General features: G+C 48.0%; 1 protein-coding gene across 8 annotated transcripts in view; it reads right to left on the reverse strand.

Annotated features, from left to right (window-relative positions):
* Nucleotides 1-19848, reverse strand: part of RNF216 (ring finger protein 216) — a 77301-nt gene extending 57453 nt beyond the window's left edge. For 2 of the 8 annotated variants that reach the window (XR_013922885.1, XM_080354170.1), the window contains exons 1-6: nucleotides 19680-19848; nucleotides 9244-9344; nucleotides 4872-5000; nucleotides 3604-3734; nucleotides 2212-3048; nucleotides 857-933 (exon numbers count right to left, since the gene is read on the reverse strand). Coding sequence is in view for 7 of the 8 variants with exons in the window: in XM_080354170.1 (XP_080210296.1) it covers nucleotides 857-933; nucleotides 2212-3048; nucleotides 3604-3734; nucleotides 4872-4938 (1112 nt within the window). In the remaining variant the exon portion in view is untranslated. Of the gene's footprint in view, nucleotides 1-856; nucleotides 934-2211; nucleotides 3049-3603; nucleotides 3735-4871; nucleotides 5001-9243; nucleotides 9345-15151; nucleotides 15223-17469; nucleotides 17565-18814; nucleotides 18881-19679 lie in introns of those variants that run through there. The other 6 variants (XM_080354173.1, XM_080354171.1, XM_080354175.1 and 3 more) reach the window with 6 other exon arrangements.
* Nucleotides 19849-20272: the final 424 nt, after the last annotated feature.

Here is a 20272-nt window from a genome sequence, read left to right on the forward strand (position 1 = left end):
TCTGTGCTGCTGGTGCCAACACCCACAACCCCTCGCTCTTCAGCTGTGCAAGCTCTACCCAAGAGGGTAGGGAGCTGATGCAAGTTATCAGTAAGGCTAATGACTTTTAAAACATTTTTGCTTCTAACATGAGTCCCAGAGATATCCAGCATGATGAACACTCCAGTATTCTGGAGCTGCTAACTCAATCGGGAAAGCAACAGTCCTCATGCTATTTGTCTCATTCCTTTTACTTCCCTTCTTGGCTCACACTTCTGCTCAGTTTGACCCAAATCAGCCCCTCCACTGGTATCTAGAATCAATCCTACCAGCCCTTAAATGTGCTTGTTCTAGTCTATCTGCAAAAGGCAATAAGAGAGAACTCCAACAGTACCACTGCTACTTGATTAAGGGGATAAACACCAACATTATGACACTAAATACAGGAGTCCAAAACAGTGTCAGCTTTACCTGGAAAAAGCTGAAAGTCAGTGAAATGAAGAGGTAGGAAAATATTTTCTTCAACTGAAAACTCACCAACCCACCTTTGTGCTGTGTTTTATAGAAGTCATCTGAACACCTTAATCCTGCTACTCGCCCTTTCTAAGAACCTTAGAAGTAGTTAAGAAGAAATTAAACGCAATATCTTTAAATGAGCAAATGATCTTAAAAGCAGAGAAGCTACAGCACAACATCAGAATTAGAGAGGATTTAAGAAAAGCTCTACTAGAAGGAAAAGAAACCTCTCTGCTCTTTCATACTATCAATGTGGTGCTGCCTCCCAGCCTGGACGTGCTCTAGAACAGCATCGTTAGCAGGTACAGAAATGGAAATGTGACTGCAGCGTGATACACCTGCCTCTGAGCTCCATACTTACACATTTAAGTCATAGCAGTTCTTGAGGCTGATTAACTCTTCAATATATTCCTTCTCCACATCTGGGAATCTTGCTTCCTGTAGTAGGAAACACTAAAGGTGACATAGATATTGGAGTAGTTGTGTAGCACAACATAGCAACAGCACCAAAAACGGAGATTTGCAAGTAATTATCTAGCATTCTCCTGAGACAAGGGCCAAAATAGATTTCAAAAGACCATTTATATCCACCCAGCCTGGATGCTGCAAGCTGCTGCCTTTCTTTTTCTCCACAGGATGATTGCTAACAGCTCTTTCTCCCAGGAAGAATATGGGCAGTGATGCGAATGGCCTAACGAGCGATTCAGGTTGGAAAGAGGAGAGGCACATAGGTATAATTTACAACACAAGCAAAGCTAATATTTACCTTCAGACAGAAGATGAAGGAGTTCCAGATTGTGTGCTGAAACACAACATTCCAAAGCAAAAGCAAAAAAATCCCAACAATCCACATACCCACCCAAAGCGCCCAGACAGACTAGCAGTGAGATCAGAACAGACAACAAACATTTACTGGCATTGCTGTGCAAGCTCTCCCAGCATTAGCCACATAGCAAAGGGCGCCAAATGCTGCTCTCTCATTGGGGTTTCTGTACAGGTATCATAACTGATTGCACCATATCATATTTTGCTTTGCAAGACCGGACTGGTCATGGTTGTCAAGCAACCCTGACAATGCAAGAGTATCTACTTGCCCATCTCAAAGCAAGTCACTGATCAACAAGGTCTTACTTGGAAAGAACTGAATTTTGTTGGACTGTTTCTTAAAGAGTATTTTCCTCAGCTGCAGTTTTCCCCAAACTGAATTAGATCTGGGATGTGAAGAGAAGACTTGGAGAGGGTGGGGGTGGTGGTGCATGATACAGACGCAGTAAAATACACTTGTTTGCAAAAAAGTGTTTCATAAGGCAAACTTTAGATCCATCTCTAAACCAGCTCTACTGAGAGGGTAGTAAGTAGCCTTTTAGTGAAGAGACCCATGTTATGGCACCTCACTGTGCCCTCGAGACCCTGCAATCAGTTCTGCTCAATCTCTCTGGCCAAGAGTCCATCCCAAAGCAAACAGTGCCCTCAAGACCTGCATCCTCTCACCACTTCTGCCACAGTGCTGGGCTTAGTCTCTCAAACCAGTGTTTTCCAAGACAGTTCACTGCAGCTCCTCACCTAGTGCACATCCAAGGTTCAGCCAGAACAAAGAGGATTTGCAGCTGAAGTCAACAGGGCTGCGCTTTGAGCGTGTGAAACACTACACACCTTGAAAAACCTGTCTGAAAATAACATACACACAGAAAGCAAACAAACCTTGGGAATACTTACTGTCTCTCTGATGAGCAGTGCAATGAGCTCTTGGTCCTGCCCAGCAGCTCCTTGTTCTGGCACGTTGCTAGAGTCAAGTTCCTGAAAGCCCTGAGCCGGGAATGCTGGACCTGGCTGCTCGTTGTCTATCGCTGCCTGCTGACCCGTTTCTTCTGGTGGATGTGCCGGCTGGGGCGAAGCAGGACCTGGAATCCCATCCTGCTGCGGGTCAGGCCGGGGGAAGGTTGGCCCGGGAGCCTCCTCTCCAAATGCCCTCAACGATCCCAGATCTGCTTCAGGCTGCCCTTGCTGAGGAGCACGACCACTGACGACAGCGTGGGGTTCACCTTCCAGCGGCTGGAAGGAGAGCTGGCTGTTCTCCTGGATCTCCTGCTCTGTAGTAGCTGCAGCAGCTGTTCCTCTGAGGTTTTGCTCTGGCGACAAGTCCTCTTCTTGACATCCCTGGGCTTCCACCTTCTCCTCCTGTTGTGGTGGAAGGTCTGCTTTCTCCAGACTAACGGTGTCTCTGTTAACAACAGACTGTGGATTTGTCTTTATTGCTGGGCCAGGCTCCTGGTTACTTGTAAGTTCAAACCTGGAGCCATTAAGCTCAGATAGTCCAGGTTGCTGCAAGGCTAAGTTCATATTCTCACCCCTGCTTGGTCCAGCACTGTTTTCCCCCATGAGATTATACTGGTCTCCCTGGCACCGCAGAGCTGAGCTCTCATCTTGCAGATACATGCTCCTCAAGGGCTTGACAGTGCTTTTACATCCTCCTTCTCCCACAGTGTTTGCACCCTGCCACTGAGCAGCAGGTCTGATGACATTGGGGCGCAGAAGCTGCTGATGCTTTGGGTTCTAAAAAGAAGACAGACAGAAATTAGGAAGAGTTTTGGTCTGCATGTCAAAATCCTCGCTCCAGATGATCTTTTGCATCTAATCAAATTTCTGATGGGAAACAGACAAAAAGTCTGCTTAGCAAAGTGCTTAATAAACCATAAAACCGCCATCTATGTATCTTTGTTTCACTCAACTCCATCCTCAGTCTGGCTCCACGTACTAAGAGAACATTTAGCAGAACTGGGGATGCACAGGACTTTCAGAGTCCTTAAGCTCGCCTTGGTACCCACTTCCCCTCCAGCAAAACACTTTGGGAAGGAGGAACTAACTGAAGGCACATTGGCCTTCTCACTTTAAATACAATGCAGTTTAACAGTCTAGTTCTCACCTCTTGTGCTCAAAATTAAACACTTAAAGCCAGCAAAATGCCATCATTTCAAGTTTCATTTCAGACATCCTAAGTAAATTACTGTAACCGGACAGGACTCTCAAAGGAATGTATCAGATATTTACACAGGAGTTGACTGGAAAGGCCATGAATAAGGCAGGGCAAGTACAAGAATGAAAAATTACCTCTGCCAAGACAACTACGTCATCGTCATCTTCCTCATGCTGCTGCTCTGCTGGTGCTTCCAGTGAAGGTGATTCTTCATCCGAGGAATCTGATATCGTGATAAGACCTTCGTCCCTGCGGTTTATCCGGTCTGCAGTAAAGTAAGTAAAGTTAGCTGTTTGCTAAAGGTAAATAACCAAAATTACAGGGCCTGAAAAAGCAATCTTCACATTTGCATTGCAGCAAGAGGGAAGAAGCGCCCAAAGGTCATGGGTGCCTCTGCAAGCTACTGTTACAGCCGCTCCCACACCCCCCCTCCTCTGAGCAAAACAGCTGCATGAACCACCGCTCACCACAACAGCACATGCACCGAACAGTCACTCTGACACTTCTGCAGAGATTCTTCTGTCCCAAACTTCAGCACGAGTCAAGCTGCTGCAAAAATTACTCTGAAGAAGCCATGTACAGAGCGGCTGCTAATTTTTGCAGGGAAGTCTTGAACTTTCAGGATCTCAGGGATAAAACATTTTCTTCTGGTAATGTGCAGTGCATTCCAGAGGAGCGATAAGGGTCCCTGTGCCATTCAGTCTCTTCTGAAAGATTGTGACTTTGCAGGGTACCTGATGCAAAACTGAGATAGGGGCCAAGTGTGGGTGCAGAAGATATCCTGCTATTAGATGACAAGCTTGTCCCTCAAGGCCTGTCAAGAGTGGAATATAGAGGCTACTGAGTGCAGCTGCTGGAACTCAGGAGAGACACTGCAGCCAGAACCAGAGGGTTTCTGTACTGCAGAGACAGCACACAATCGTGCTTCCCCTATGATTTAACACAACATTTTGCCTTACGCTTTAGCTTAAGTATTCATGAGTATTTATTTATCACTTTTCAGGCATACACAGAAAGCATAATTTTGAATTCCGCTCTTAGAGACATAGGTACCAACATGTACGGCCCTCTGAGGATACAAATGCAGAACCAGCCTCTCTCCTTGAGCTCCTCCAATCTGAAATACCTCTACATGGTCTTCTCAAGAAGTCTGTGGTGTGCCTTAAGGCAGTACAACATGAGAAAGACGAACCAAATATTTTGCACATCAGCATGAAAGGAGAGAATTTTCTGTGGGTGGCTGTGAAATAAGTGTAACAGAGCAGCGTCTGACACGGCAGAACAGACCACGAGCAGGTTCCAACTAAGAACACTCTTGCAAGTGCAGTATCAATGAATCCTGCTGTTTGTAAGCAAAGTTTTACAAAGAGAGTTTCAGAAATACACACAGATCAGTACTCACCTTTGCCTCTGTGATTACAGAAGCTGTTCAAGTTAATTACTCCTTCCTTCCCACCTCTCTCTGCCATTTTAAACAGCTGTATCCACAAGTGTCAATGTGCAGGCATGGCAGTCAGGCTTGCAGGACGAGCTAGAAGACAAAAACAGGAGTAAGGTAAGCTCAGCTCAGCAGTACCCTAATCCGGCTTTCCCAAGAGTAAGCCACTCCATTATTTTGGGGGCTCTCCTGGCCCTCTCAGCACAGCCTCTCTGTGAGGATATTTTTCTGTACCACCTTCTCAGTGCCTAAAATCAGACATGTTTCTGTTGTCTTTTGTTCAACGGTAAAGGCAGGTGACTGAAGAGTGCAGTCAGGCCTGAGAAGCCTCTGTGGAGAAGACAAAGACGCTCATAGCGATGCAATCACAGAAACCATGAGCAGATGCAACTGTGTCCAGCCAGGACTCAAACCCTCTCCAGATGTGGATCTTTTTCTGTTTCCAAGAAGTCAAAAACCTGCTGCACCAACTCCCATTCCGGTGTTTCTGCCACCATCTACTGGCGAGAGGAGCAAAAGCCACTTGCCTGAGCTGCCACAGGGCAACATGGTATAACCTGCATCTCAGACGTACCGGTTGACGTCATTACAACCATCCCCTGCCACACTTAATGCCATTAGTCATACCAGGCACAAACACCGCAGAAACGCCAGCACTGAGGTGAAAAGCCAATATCATGGGTCAGACCTGACAGCCTGGCTGTTGAAGAATGAGCCACACTGCTGAAACGGAGACACCAGCATCACATCCCAAATTCCCTCATGTGCCGCCAAGCAGAAGCACAACTTGAGAGGGACCAGAGATGCTTCAAGCTCAGTTCTACAACGTCCACCTTGTTGGCATGTCAGAAGCTGCACCCCCAGGCAGGGGAATAAGTAAGTGTGTGTTTTGTGTCTGCACTATGAACAATGGGAACAAATCAAATTTCCAGAGCACAATTTCCTGCCACCATCTGCTATTTTTAAGAGACTTCCCTGATCTACACCACCTTCCCTCCTCTTTGGTACAAATTCCAGAATATGCCACCTGCTCTCAAACCAAAACGAGAGCACTAGAGGGATCAAGTTCCTTCACAGGACGGAGCTTTTGGGACTAAAATTTGCTACCCCCACCTGTTCTCGGAGAGGCACAATGAGCCAGCTGGAGGCTCCCGAACAGGATTAGGAGATCAGAGGAATCACTGCAACCTGAACAGTAGGTTTCCATTTTATGCTCTGTCAGCTTATAGCTCTCAATTCCCGCTATCACAGAGCAGCTGAATACGTACGGGAACTCCGACCACAATTTGATCACTGGAACGAGGAAGGAGGTCTTTTTATTGAGAAGCATTCATCTCATTATTACAACACAGAGGAATATGTATTTTTAAATATTTACTGATGCATAAGTTGGAGGAAAATGGTGTGTCTGCTATAAAATCCTGTTTGCTAGTATGTAAGAGCAGTATAAATTCCTCCTCGATAATTCTACTTAACCTCCTCTGCAGGGAGCAGGATTTGCAGCTAGGACAGCAAAATGAAATTGGTTCAGATGCACATTGTATACTCATATCTGTATCCTTTCTACAAGGAACTAGACATTACCATCTTCAAAATATTTTAATATAGGATAGAACAAAAGAAATAAAAGCGTAGTTTAGCACTTAAAGCCAAAACCCAAGTCACATTTCCCAGAAAGTGGCTTTGGGCAGGAGGGCACCCTCCTGCTGCAGGACAGCCTTCACAGACACCCTTTGCAGCCTTGCTCTGTGCACGGTAGGACAAGTGAGGAAGACGGTGGTGCTTTCCCATTTGCAGGGCAGAACACTCACTCACCACACACAATAGGTGCCAACAACACAGCTTTGCCTGAATCAGCCTCCTCCAGATAGAATCTCCGCCATAAAGGTTTTCAAGACTTGGCTACAGCCACACTCACCTGGTCCCAGCACTGGTGATGGTTCAGATTTTACTGGGACATGGGGCTAGAGAACTGCAGACACCTCTTCTAACCACCGTCACTACAAATACACAACCACCCCTATATGTGAGTCCTAAAACTTCAGTAACACACTCTGTTTCTGGTAAGCAGCTCCAAGAGTATCATCGGCATATCAATGCTTCGGAAACACTTCAAAAGCAAGATTTTGGGAATGTTTCCACTAGGTTCTTCAGCTTCTGCCTTATAAGCAAGGAGAAATAAATCTTCACTTGGCTGAACGGCATGAAGCGCAGTTCTCATCGCTGCAGACAGGTGCTGGAACGCTGTGATCGTACTGGGTGACAACCCGGCCTTTTGAAAAGGTCACATCCACATTACTGCAGTTGTATTTTCCCTGCTACTCATGAACAGCTACCACCAAGTCCCAAACAGCATTTTTCCACCCACAGCAACACGCACCAGCCCTGCACAGCTGGCGGCCGCCGCGTCTCAGCCGCCTTCACGCAGACTCACGCTCCAAGGAACCTCTTGGCAGGGAAAAATGGTTCAGGAACGCTCATGAAAGCCACAAATCAGCCCTCGCAGCATGGAGCGGTGCAGACAGAGGCCAGACAGGCGTCTGCTCAGATTTGCTCTGAGCAAAGCTAAGTGGGTTGGATATACCTTCCCGTCAGGTGTATGCAATGCGTTAGCAGAGCTGGGTCTGTATGTACGTGCGGGTGGGTCGACACCACAAACGCACCTCTCAAATAGCTCAAACAGTGCTTTGTCCAGCACTGGCTAAACCATAGCCATTCACATCCAACAACAAGGGATAAGCCACGAGACCAACGTTAAGACCATATTCTCTACAGGCAGCTCTGGTTCCTGCAGAGCAGAACTTGCAAACTTCAAACTTGAGCATGAAGAAAGAGGTACAAGAGATAACACATGCTGTGTAAGAACCCAAGCAGCTTAATAAAGCACTGCTTTGAGGGTAAGGGCCAAGCTTCCACCAAGAGCTAGCATTTCATTTTGTCAATACTCAATCCAGAGCTCAACTTTGAACAAATATCTAAAAGCATGGGCCAATCCCATCTAGTGGCATGAATAAGTAGTTTATTCATGCTTATAGCACTAGGCCACCAACAACACAAAGTAACAAGATCAAAGGCACCCTAGGGTCTTGCCCTACATAATATCATAAAAAGCAAGCAAGATGGATGGAAAGAAGCTGCCCCACACTATCTCCGTGATTTTAGTGCTCATTTATAGGTAAAGAATAAGGCTACCTATAACCAAGCTTAACATGACCATCAGCTTTTTTGCAATACAGTCAAGGGCAGGATACCAGAACAGTTCCAAAAGAAAAAGACCTCGCAGCAGATAGATACACTTTGCAGGCTTCTTTCTTTTTTGCTCTCCTTTTCCTTAAGAACTCCCGCCTGCACTACAGCCCATAAACTGAACCTGGGACTGGAATCCCTGTGCAGCATCGGGGTGACACAAAACTCCTGTCATGATCTCGAAGCCACATGCTGACAACACAATGAAGACCACCAAATCTCCCCTCCGTTCTCCACTTTACTCCACGTATTCACAACTCTGCACATCCAAGTTGTTTCACTGCACAGGCAATAAAATCTTCCCCATTAAGGTTTTTGCTACAATGACTTGAAAAGAGAATAAGCCATTAACAGAACAGCTACTGGAAAAAAGTCAGAGACCATCGGGGACTTATGCATAACTGTTCTCTGAACTAACCAGATCTCTGACTGACAGCTGAAGTCACATGTACTTCCCAAACAAGCTTCTCATACACGCAAAAATATAATCTACAAAACCACTGGTCCCAACCAGCGGACAGATCTGCTGCTAATAGGTAAAGTGGGTCTCAGGTGCAGACAGAACGCTTACACAAGGATTTCCAAAACCTTCCCAAAATCCCTGCAAACACCACATTACATATTTTTAGCCTGACCTAAAAATAGCAAGCATTGGTAGTGTGCCTATATTTAAATTCCTGGTATATGCAGGCGTTTCTGGACTGCGGTAATTGGAGCAGAACTCAAATCCGCTCCCTCCACCTCGCATTTGTGCTGCAATGAGCATCTTCAGACGGTGCTGGAATTTAATCCGACAGGCGAGGGGAGACCCCCCTCCTGGACACAGCGTAATGTATTTTTTCCTCCAATTACAGCATTAGAAATCTTGAACTCCCACATACCCAAGATGGGACCAGACTCAAAGTGCTCTTTTCTGGCTCTAGCTCAAGGCAACAGAACTAGATAGAAAGCACTGCAGGAGAGGTAGGAATTGAAATCCCAATTGAATCGGGGGGGAAAGAAAAAAATAACATAACTTGAAAGAGATGTCAGCAACATCAGATCGTGTGATTTAGCCTCTCCCCCATTCAGCAACACCACTGTTGCTCACCTACATTGTCAGAAGAGCATCAGCTCCTACTTTGTGCCTGCGGGCAGCAAACGTGGCTGCTGGTAGCCTGCGAGCAAGGTGAATCGCTGGCTCGTTTCAAGCTGTAAAACAAAGAGAAGCTGCTTAAATAATGCATGGCTTGTGACAAGCAGCAAAATGAAAAGCTAAAAATTCAGCTCTTAAAAATAAAATAAAATAGCACAGCAGAAGGGAAATAAACTCGTCCAACTTACTGTTGAGTATTTCATCGGAATATTTCAAAGGATTCACAGTTTGCTGGGGGCTTGCTCCTTGTAACAGTCACTTAGCAAGAGCAGGGAGAGTTTAACTGCGGTTGGCCGTGTTAAGCGGCATCAGCCCAACTGAAAATTAGAAATCCCCTGATCATAAGTTCAACAAGAACTGCTGGGCACAAAAGGGTTCTATTTGCTATACACACGGCATCTACCACCGCTGCATCGCACCTCTCAAAGGAATAAAGCCAGAGGTTAAAACGAGGACCTGCGGCACGGCTTCTGCTCAGGCAAAAGTGGGAAATCACACCAAACCAAAATCCACCAGCCCCAGCCCAAAAACCTTCCCCCGGCCTCCTGAAGGCAGGAGCGTGTGGGCAGAGACCCACAGGCAACACCACCCGGTTTCCAGCAGCCACTCTGTTTGCTTTGAAACCAGCACAATTGGCTCCAGATCTCACACAAAAGCTCCTCTCAGGAGCACAGAACAGGGGTGAACTCACAACTGCATCCCTCATAGCTCTGCCACCAAGGTTTGGACCCGTAGTTTGTGCTGAAGAGGAACATCACGCCAGAAGATCATCTAACAACAGAATGGGCTTTTAAGTTCTATAACACTCCCTAAGTGTTTCGCAAGACATTTGTGGCTGGATTGGTTTACCAAGTGATTTCAGACAGACGTGACGATGATGACACGATTCCTGAGATCTGAGAAGAGTCAAGAACTGAAACTGAAGCTGAACACTTTTGTCTCCATTAGGAGCCAGGTAACACAGTTCTACTCCAGAAAGCCAGAGAATTGGTTTCATCACACTAAAACATAAAACTATATATAACACTGGAACGGTCTTGTGGCAAATCAATCAACACTGAATGTTTGCCTCCCCATACATACATGACAGCCAGCACACACTTTGTTTGGAAAGCATCTCTGAAGAGCCGCCGCTATTTCTGCGGCCACATCAGCATCCTAACCCGCTCCAGCAACGGTGCCCCAGGACAGAGCGCTATTCACAGGGACAACAAGTCTTTAAACTTCTCTGGCAGCAATCACAACTTCTAGATATCTCACAAAAGCTCCCTGTTTCTCAAAGAAGGAAAGCCACCGCGTGAAACACGCACCAAAGCGAGCGATGGCCATTTCCACCCCAGCACACCATCAACGCGAGCTCTGGATAACCAGAATGACAAAAAAATCAATGATGGGGTCTCTAACATGGGTCTGTCCAGCTTTACCAAAATCCTGCTTGTGGCTAGAACCAGGGCTGGGTGTTGTAGCTCCGTGCAGAGCTCTCCTGTCTCCTTTACAGTCAACTCTCAGTCAATAGCATTACCAAGAATGCATCAGAAGATGTTGTGAAAAGAGAGGTTATGGTTTAACAGGGTACAAACTACATTTCTATGTCACTGCTCCAGGCGGGAGCAATTAAGAGAGCAGATTTTTAGAGATTACTAAGATTCAAATCTCTAACTATACTCTCCCTATTTTGCAAGTCAATGCAGGTCTTAGATGAAACACCTTGACTGTTGTACATCACAAAGCTAAACCACCTCACTTCCAGTTCATCATTCCATTGAGGTGACAGTATCACTTCATCTTTTTTTAAAAACACCTAATCTCTGTTTTATTGTATTTATTAACACAAAGTACAAGAGGAAAGAAATGTGCCTGGTTTTATCTTCTTCACCTAACAGCTGGCCACCTACAACAATCCCAGTTTTCCTGACAAAACCAATCTCTCTTCTAAAACATAAGACTGTTTTGAAACAGATACATTTGTTCTCCAAAAATGGGCAGCTACTAATTCAACCCAACTGCAAGTTTCTGATGCCTTCAAGCTGTTCCCCAAGCACTGGCATCAAGGTCAACCGCCCAAATTTCAGTGCCTTCCCATGACCCCTGTCAGTCCTTCTGCTAAAAACTGGGCTCCAAATCATCACATCACTGACCAACATGAAACTGCTAATTTTGACATACACAAAGAAAAGCCCACGCTCTGCACAAGAGCTTTGGATCAGTCGTTTGCCTCCCCTATCAAAATGAGTCCTGAAACAAAGGTTACCTTTACAAGGTCTGGTCAGAAAGGGGTGTAAATGCCATTGCCTTGAGCAGCTCATTTTAAGAGCCAAGTGAAAATTCAAGGCTTTAGGGGAAGAAAAGGCACCTCTGCAGTTAGCTCCTGTAAAGGTTACTACCTGGCCTGCCTCAGACTTGTGGCACATGAGAGATTGCATGGTATAATCCCCAAAATCCAAAACCTCCCTCCCACATCAGAAACGTAAGTGCCAGCTTGGCATTTCACGTCCAAGCAGGAACTCAGACCCCGGCAGCTCAGCACTGCCAGGACAGCACACACACACAAACTAAAGCTCCATGGGTTCCCAGCCCATCTCCCATCACTTTAAAGCAACATTTCATTCCGATTCTGTGGTGCAAGGGTGGGGATGAACAAAAGAGCACGTGAAACCACGTGATTTACAGCTTTGCCACTTCCAGAGCGAGTTTTACTTTCAGATTTCTTTCCCCAAATCCACATGTACCCCCCCAAGAATGGGCAGAGGCTTCTTTCTCCAGGCAGCACAATTATTAACCCCACTGCTGCCTGGAGGAGCCGGATTCCGCCGACTACCAGGTGCTGCACGTACCTGTCACGGCTCTACAGAACATTAATCGCAACCGCCTTCTCTGCCCCATTAACCCAGCGGCCACACAGAAAAGAACTAGAGAAACGTCCTCTGTGCCCCAGGACAGAGATCAGAGCGCTCCTGTTCCTGTGCTTCACAGAGCTCTCCTGGAGAAAGGACACAGCGTTTCCTCTCCAAATCCTTAGCAGTTTGTTTTTTTCCTTTTTTCCTTTCCTTTTTTTTTTTTAAGGGATCCTGAATGTCACCTTTAAAAGGTGTAACAGAGCAAAGAACACCAAGCGCAACCTTTTAAGTAGTTATTTAACAAGTTGGATGCGCATCTTCAAGAACCTTCAGGTTGCCATCTCGGCACCCGTTTTTCACTGGAAACGGGAAAATAAAGGAGTGAGGTTGCTGGTTAGAGTAACCCTGGGACTGCTATCCACAGAGATGAGCAACAAGCAGCTCCGCTTGCCGGGGACACCGGGAGCAAGAATAGAGACCAGCTGCATACAACTGGCACTACAGAAGCAGCAACGAGGGACTAACTAGACCGGCACAAAGAGCCAGTTTTAGCGCAGTAACAGCCAGAAGACCTTAAAATCACAGAGGATTCGTAGGTTGTGATGGCATCCTCGATGTTAAGCTGCTGCCCAGCAGAGCAACTCTGAAAACATTCATTTAAAATGAACTTGGGAAGTTTTGCTCCAGAAAAAGAACATAATGCACGACCAGGAGCAAAGGTGGAAAGGAAGGGGGCATTTTTTAATTCTTATTTTGTTTCTTTATAAATGTGACCTGAAGCTATCACAAGAAACTTTGCTTTCAAGGATGGCTGCAGCCTGCAAAGCGCAGCTCACCGCATTTCACAAAGCTGCTGACAACACAAAAGCTCAGACTTGACCTTGAGGTGGCACAGAAGGAGAAAAACCCCTGACTTGTTGCAGTATCCCACCTTAACAAAAAGGAAGGGTTTTGTGTCATCTGCACAGTACTTTTAGAAGTATCCACTTAAAAGGTTGCTGCCAACCATTCTAGGTGTCAAACATCCCAGAATTAGGGACTTCCAAAAAGAATGAGTTCACAGGTCATGTATTCCGGCTGTCACAGCCGTACCCTGGTTCTGAGCCATATTAAGCATCTGCACTTGCCATCATTTCAAAGGTCAGTGGTCAGGAGCTGTGGCCTCATATTAATAAGGGTTTCACTGCAATACCCACTTAAGATGGTCACGTTCCCGCACCACAGCTTGTTGCCTCCTCTCACACCGAGTTCCACCAACATTTGTTACAGCTTTGAAAAGAAATGCCCTGGAAAACTGTTTTTGTAGGATTCAGGTCAGGTACCTTCTCTTCTCACACATCCACTGTGGGACAACAGAACTAAGATGCTGAAATAAATGGCAAGAAGGGGGGAAAAATGTTAAACTGGAGGCTAAGAGTTGACACTATGCAAACATATCCAACACTGAGCTAACATTTAAACTGGACATGCTCTTAGCACTGCCTTTGAAAGAAGCTTTTATACCTTCAATTGAAGGGTTTAAACATGTACAAGAGCCAGCTTAGAGCTACACTGAGCCCACAGGCCAAGGTTATTCCGCACTGAAGCAAGTCTTAAACTGCCTTAAGTACTGAGAATAAAATACCTGTGGAAATGTTGTAAAGCACGTGCAATAGCTGAGCAGCAAGTCCACGCTCTGCACCAATTCCTGCTGGAAAGAGTGAAAAAGCCACAAGCTGCACCCAACGACCACCACACAAGGAGGATTCCCACCAAACCATTCGAAGAACCTTGGCCACGTCCTTACAGCTCAATCACTGCAGATAACCAGTTGTTACAACACTGCTTGGAGCCAGCCAACAACTGCTTTTGTAAGCCCGGGTTTCGTTTTGTTTGCAGCCACGCGTCAGCCTTGCAGCCAAGCGGTCCCAGCCCAGGGCAGCTTTCCAGGCTCACGACTTCGTCCGCTTTGACTTCACCCACGCCGCGTGGCAGCGGCCGTCACAGGGTTTAAGTGGAACGCGTCAAAACAACTGAAGAGCAAGAGGTTGCATTGGAGGTAACTACATCAGAACTGGTAGCAGTGAAATCAGATCGTGGCCAGGTTCAGAGATGCTTCACATCCAGCACAATTCTCTTCTGCACCTAAATTCACAAATGGATGAGCTATCAACTGGCCAGCTGAAAAGCAATGAAAGCAGCACTGCAGACTAATTCTCCAGGTACAGGCACGCAGCTATAGCAGACTGCAAGGTACCCAACAATTTCACTCCCAGGGAAATACATATTTTGTATATGTGCAAGACTATAAAACCCACTACTGGCCACAGCTATGAGGTTACACAGGCTGCAGTCAAACCGTTCACTAAGGACACTAATGTTTTCAGGCTGCAAATTCATGTGCCTACCCCTTAGTCATCGTAGTCAAGTGTCCAACACTGTTTAAGCCATCACATAGCAGAATATAAATTCTTTCCCTGGGTGTTGCAACAGTACAACATCAAACAGATTATTTAACCATCTGGGGCACAGGGTCAGTAAAAGCAGCCACAAACGGCTAAACAAACACAAAAACATTGAGCAGAGGACTCTGCAGACACTGTTGGAGCCGGAGGTGTGTTCCAGACACTGCAATCTGGTCTGTACAAGTCGGGGCCGATCCAAGGGCACCTCCCAGTTTATACACAATGCTCCACTACAGTAGGATTCCGGTTTAACAATATATAGAAAGGACATGAACTATTTACACTAGCCAAGTTACTGCTAATGGGTCTTGTCAGTCTTGTTCATCCGTGGCTGGAAATCCCAACAGCAGGGGAGGTAAAAACACCCTGTGCCGCTGGTTTCCTGCAATGGAGAAAAGGGCTTTTTTCCTGCCACTCCATGCTGCTGCTGCTGTCAGCTGCTCCAAATCGCATTACAGCACAGCACGGGCAGAGCAGGGAGAAAAGGAAAGTCTTGCAAGTAGTTTTAACATCGCTGCCTGTTCTACTTCGCAACCCCACGGTAACACCCTTACTTTAACATTTTGTACTTGCCACAGGTACCTGGTGAGCACTCCTGCTACCGGCCTTCAGCTACCTTCAAGCAAAATGATCTGCAAGGGAGGTTTCCCCCCCTTTTCCATCAAGTATAAAAACGTATCGTGTCTCCAAGATAGTATTTGGAAGGAGAAGTGTAAGTCTGTTCCCGACTCTGGTTTTGCAAAGGCAGAAGCAAACGTCTGTCGGCCTTTCTCCAAGCAAGAAACGGCAATAACAGCACCCACGGGTCAGTAAGAGCAGGACAGTGTTGACAGGGCACCACAGAATCCTTGGGCCAGAAGCACTTTACACAAAGTATATCACTTGAGGCCATTTTCCACCCTTATATTCCCCAAACAGAGACACTAGCTACTATAAACCCTGATCCCCTTAAACTACAAAGTGATATCACGTGGTGCCTCTACACATCTTGTCCAAGTGTTTATCTAAAATAATGCAAACAGCAGCTTGGCCTCCCTACAGAGGTAAGCAGAGGGAGCGCGAGCAACACAGCGTTTGTCCTCAGAAGCCAACTGAAAACATTTCAGGTCACCCTGACACCTACACGTGCTCCTCGATTTATTTTAGCTCATCAGCTTTGCTTCTCATTACAACAACAGCCTCCAAAAGTGAAGAGACCGGCACCGTCAGCATCAGCAGAAGAGCTGAGCTCCCCCAAAGCCAGCGAGGAAGCCGCATCTAGTTTAAATCTCCCTCAGCCTGGGTCACAAACATTGCAGAATGGCATCATGACACAGGGCAGCAGCTGCCCTGTGTTGAAATCTTTCCCCAACGCGTTTTCCATTTAATCAGAAACTGCCAGGTCCCCTCAGGAACGCGGGGAAGGAACCACTGCAGTGCTGGTGACTGGGAGAAAGGTGTCATTCAGCAAGAATATGATTTCTAGTCCTTGGGAATTAAGCTTCCTCAAGGATGGTTACGAATTTAAAACCACCGCAAGTTCTTCAGCGCTGACCTAGAGGAAAAATATCACTCCTGAGATAATCCAAAATAAACCTGAAACTCTATAAAAGCAACACGAAGGCTGCTGAGAGGAGATTATCCCATCTCAGTAAAACATCCCTTTTTATCTCACATCTCGGTGCTTTGGCAAGGACAACTTATTCAAGCCACCAGAATGCTAAGTGGCCTTTTTCTCTCGTTCCTGCTCTATCCATCGATCCCTTCCCCAATTTCCCAGATTTCCCTGTCCCAGTAACCTGCTTAAAAGAAAACTCCTCTACTCCTCCTCAGACCAACGCTGATCAGCACATTATTCAGCTCTGTTTCAAGCACAGAAACTCCCACGTCAGTACCCAGATAGCCTTATCTCCTGGGCTGTTACTGGAAGATAGCTCGTGTGCCCAGTAAGCTGCATGTTTTGCTGCTTCTGCTGCTCACTGTGTTAAAAAAAGGCACCTACCCCACCAAGGATGGATCCTACTGAGAGTAACCAAAGTTACACGCAGCAGCTTGAAAAGCCCACCCATGGATCAAGGCAGGCAACACACACCACTTATTTTAGTGCACACACAGACATCTGAGACTATTAGCGCCTCTCCTTGAAGTAGTTAAGATGTCTGATTTCAATAACTTAAACGGAGACTTAAAATATCTCCAGACCAAATCCACGTGCAAAAAAAACCTCCAAGCTTCTGACAAGAGGAATCAGCGGCACAGTTGACTGTCCCAAAAAGAATGCAGCCGGCGACAAGCCCCAGCGCCCATTGCTGCGCCGAGCTGCCGGCCATACGGCATATAAACCGCTCACAATGACTTTAAAGAAAATAACAAGACACCCATTGCAAATTAACGACTGGGAGCTTCTTCCAGCCGGCACTAAAAAACACCCACGGGGCTCCACGTCTCTCACACTTGGGTTTGTGCAGCTCGGGGTTCTAACCAGCTCCTGGCCCTCGAGATGCACTTTCTGCCTCTCTCCAGCAGCACCGAAGTCGCTGGGGTTGCGTGCTCGCTCCACCTATTTTTGCCACAGGACTTTTTAGCGATTTGTGTCCGATTTCAAAGCACGAGCCATGCTGCCAGAGATCGGAGCTTGCTTGCGGCAGTAACGCCCACTGCATTCTAAGGCAGACAAAGCATTGGTCTACCCAGGAATTTAGACTTCCGAGGCAGCTTCTGAAACACAAGCGCAGGAATAAGCTGCCAGTGCCCTGCTGGAAACCAAAATGTACCTTATTATGAGTAAAACCTGCCCCAGCCCCTCCTCCAGGAATGGTTATTCGTGCCCTGACTGACACAGTTGCCTGAGAAGGATTCCTGCAGCCAGGCCAAGAGGAAAACACCCTGGAATGAAAAAGAGATGGAAGAAAGCCCCTTACCAAAATGCAGCACTACCAAATGGGCTGATTATCTCTAAAGATCTTCTTTGGGGTCTGAGTGCTTTCCCAAGTCTTGGTATTCCAGGCACAAACTCCTGTGGAGATGACTGTTCATTAACATCCAGACACACCATGCAGACACCCAGAACGCTAAATCTATTAAGATGTTTACAGTATTGAAAGGCCTGATGTAAGGCAGTGGAATTTTTGCACAGCATTCATCCTAGAAATGAAAAACTCTGAGGAAAGCTGTAAATCGCACAGGTCTGTAATTAACAGCTGTCCCTGTCTATTAGTTCTAGTCCTAGTCTATTCTACTAGTCCTAGAGAAGACAGGTCCCACCAAACAGTTTGTGCTGCACATTCCCACAGTGGGATGTCCAAGGATGCACCAGAACCTGCTCAAGAGTTGGGTCTGCAAAGTGATGGGTCTCAAACATCCCCCCTCAGCTTCCAAAGAAGCCACTGGATGAGAAGAGCTCGTATGCCACCCCCTCTGCATGCAGGAGGCTATTTTATTGCTGAGCATGCAAAGTTCAGCCTATCTACCCGCATGGGGACACCCGCCTTCTCCTCCGTTGCTACCACTGAAACCCACAACAGCTCCAAAGTACTTGGATCGAAGGAGCAAAAATGGTAAGAAAGAGGAACCAAGCACCACAGAGCAGAACAGAGAAATGGGGATCCACTTGTGGGTCTTAGCACTAACGCTGCCCGTGCCTTTCAGCCACCACGGCAATTAGCTATTGCTTTTAGGGTCGCTGCCTGAAATAAAGCAGTGTGATAAAACTGTGTAGCAGTCGGTAAGCTGGAAAAGAAACACGAGAAGGGACGCTGTGAAAAGCACAAAGGACGACCAAGCTGTAGTTCCTCAGCATTACACCACAATAACAGAAATAAAAGTGCACACCAGCAACGTCAGCTTTTCTTTTTTAAAAAGCATCAGAGGTCTCAAACCAGTGACTAAACCATAACACTTCACGTAAGAAACTGAACCTTGCTTGATGGGCATGAAGGAAGCTGAATAGAAACATTAACAAACAAACTTATTAATATGAAAGTCATGCTTCTGGTACAAGTATTTTTCAATAACACCCTAAGGTATTAGAAGACAACACTTGAGGTCATAAAGTGAAGGTGAGATGAAAAGTAAGAGCTCCTGGCCAGATGTGCAGGTGCAAGCAGCTGTTCTCTTCTCAGGGGTCACACAAGGGCTCCAACGAGTGCAGCTGCAAAGCCAGGAGATCCACAGGATGATGGTGACTTTCCAAGCCAACCCATCCCAAACCCGTGTGCAGGGGCTGTGGGTGCGACCTCACGCTCCTCCTCCTGCACACGGATTTACCTACAGTTCTTCACCCCTGGAACACTTCGGTGGAACCCCAACCTTCCTCCAGCTGTTTGGGGGAACGAGCGCGGCACCAGAAGCAGAAACACTCATCAGGCGCCTCCGTTACGCAAACGTGTACGTTATCGCTTGCAGCCTTCGCCCTCTGCCCCCAAGCTGAGCCAGCACTTAAATCAATCGAGGGGAAGAGGAGGAGGATCCCTAACAGATCCCTCAGCTCTGAGCACAGCTGTGTTTGGGGTTTCTTTTCTGCAGCAGCTCCCACAGCAGATGCCTGAAACATCAAGATGTCCCAACGGCACCAAGTGTTTCCACAACAAGACAGGAAGGCACCAGAACAACCTTGTATCCGCCTTTCCCCAGAAGCGCCGGAACCGCTGCCGCTTTCCTTCCCGAGCACGAACACACAGCCCGGGGCACCTGGAACCAGCCGGTGAGGAGAGTCCACGGGGAGCGGTGCCGGGAAACCGCCCCTGGGGGTCCCCACCGCCCTGAGGGTGCACACGGGGCTTCGGCAGGACCGCGGGGCCGGAGGGGGCTGAGAGCCCGCCGGGACCAGCCCTGACCCCGGGGGAGAAGGGAGCAGGGAGTCTCGGCCCTGAGGAGGGAAGGACGCGGCGCTGAGGGGAAGCGCGGGGAGGGCCCGGCCCAGAGCGGGGACACAGCCCTGAGAGGGGCAGGGGCGGCGAGCGGGCCCTCCGGCCGAGGGGACAGGCAAGGCCCGGGGGACGAGGCGGCGAGCCCCGGCGTGAACCCCGGAGTCCGGAGCGAGCCCCTCCCCCGCCGCCTGGCTCCCCCCGGCCTCCGCCACCCCGCCCGGGCCGCGGGCCCGCGGTCCAGCACCCACCGGTCCCGCACTCACCGGGCCCGGCCGCCCCGCTTCATTTAGCCGCCGCTGCCCGGCTGCTTCCGGCTGGCCCGCGCCACGTGACCGCGCCGCCCCGCACCATAGAGAGGAGCGGCGGGGAAGCGGAGCGCGGCGAGGGAGAGACGGGCGGCCCGAGCAGGTCCCGTCTCAGCTAAACCTACCATAGAGGCGGCGGGGAGGGCGGTCCTCCAGGCGGCCCCGCCCCGCCCCCTTCCGGGCGCCCAGTGTTTTCGAGGGAAGGGGGCGGGGCCTGGGGAAGGGGCGGGGCCAGGGGCTGCACGTGTTTCCTCGTGGGGGGGCAGGAGCTTTAGGGGGTGCGAGTCCCTGCGGGGTGTCTGGGGATTTAGCGAAGAAAGGCTGAGAAGGGAAGGGAGAGGGAAGCACCGCATGTAAAACACCAACGGGAGTTACTGATATAGGGAGGTTTGTGAGTGAAACCCCGTCCTGCTCTGCCGGGGTGAAGCACGTTGTGGGGCGCAGTGTCTGCGGCACGAGCATCGGAGACTCGTTTGAGTTGGAAGAGACCTTCAAGATCGAGTCCAGCTGTCACCCCATCCCTGTCACTGCCCCATGTCCCTAAGCACCTC

The sequence above is a fragment of the Nesoenas mayeri genome, assembly GCF_963082525.1.
Source record: "Nesoenas mayeri genome assembly, chromosome: 15".
NCBI classification, from domain to species: Eukaryota; Metazoa; Chordata; class Aves; order Columbiformes; family Columbidae; genus Nesoenas; species Nesoenas mayeri.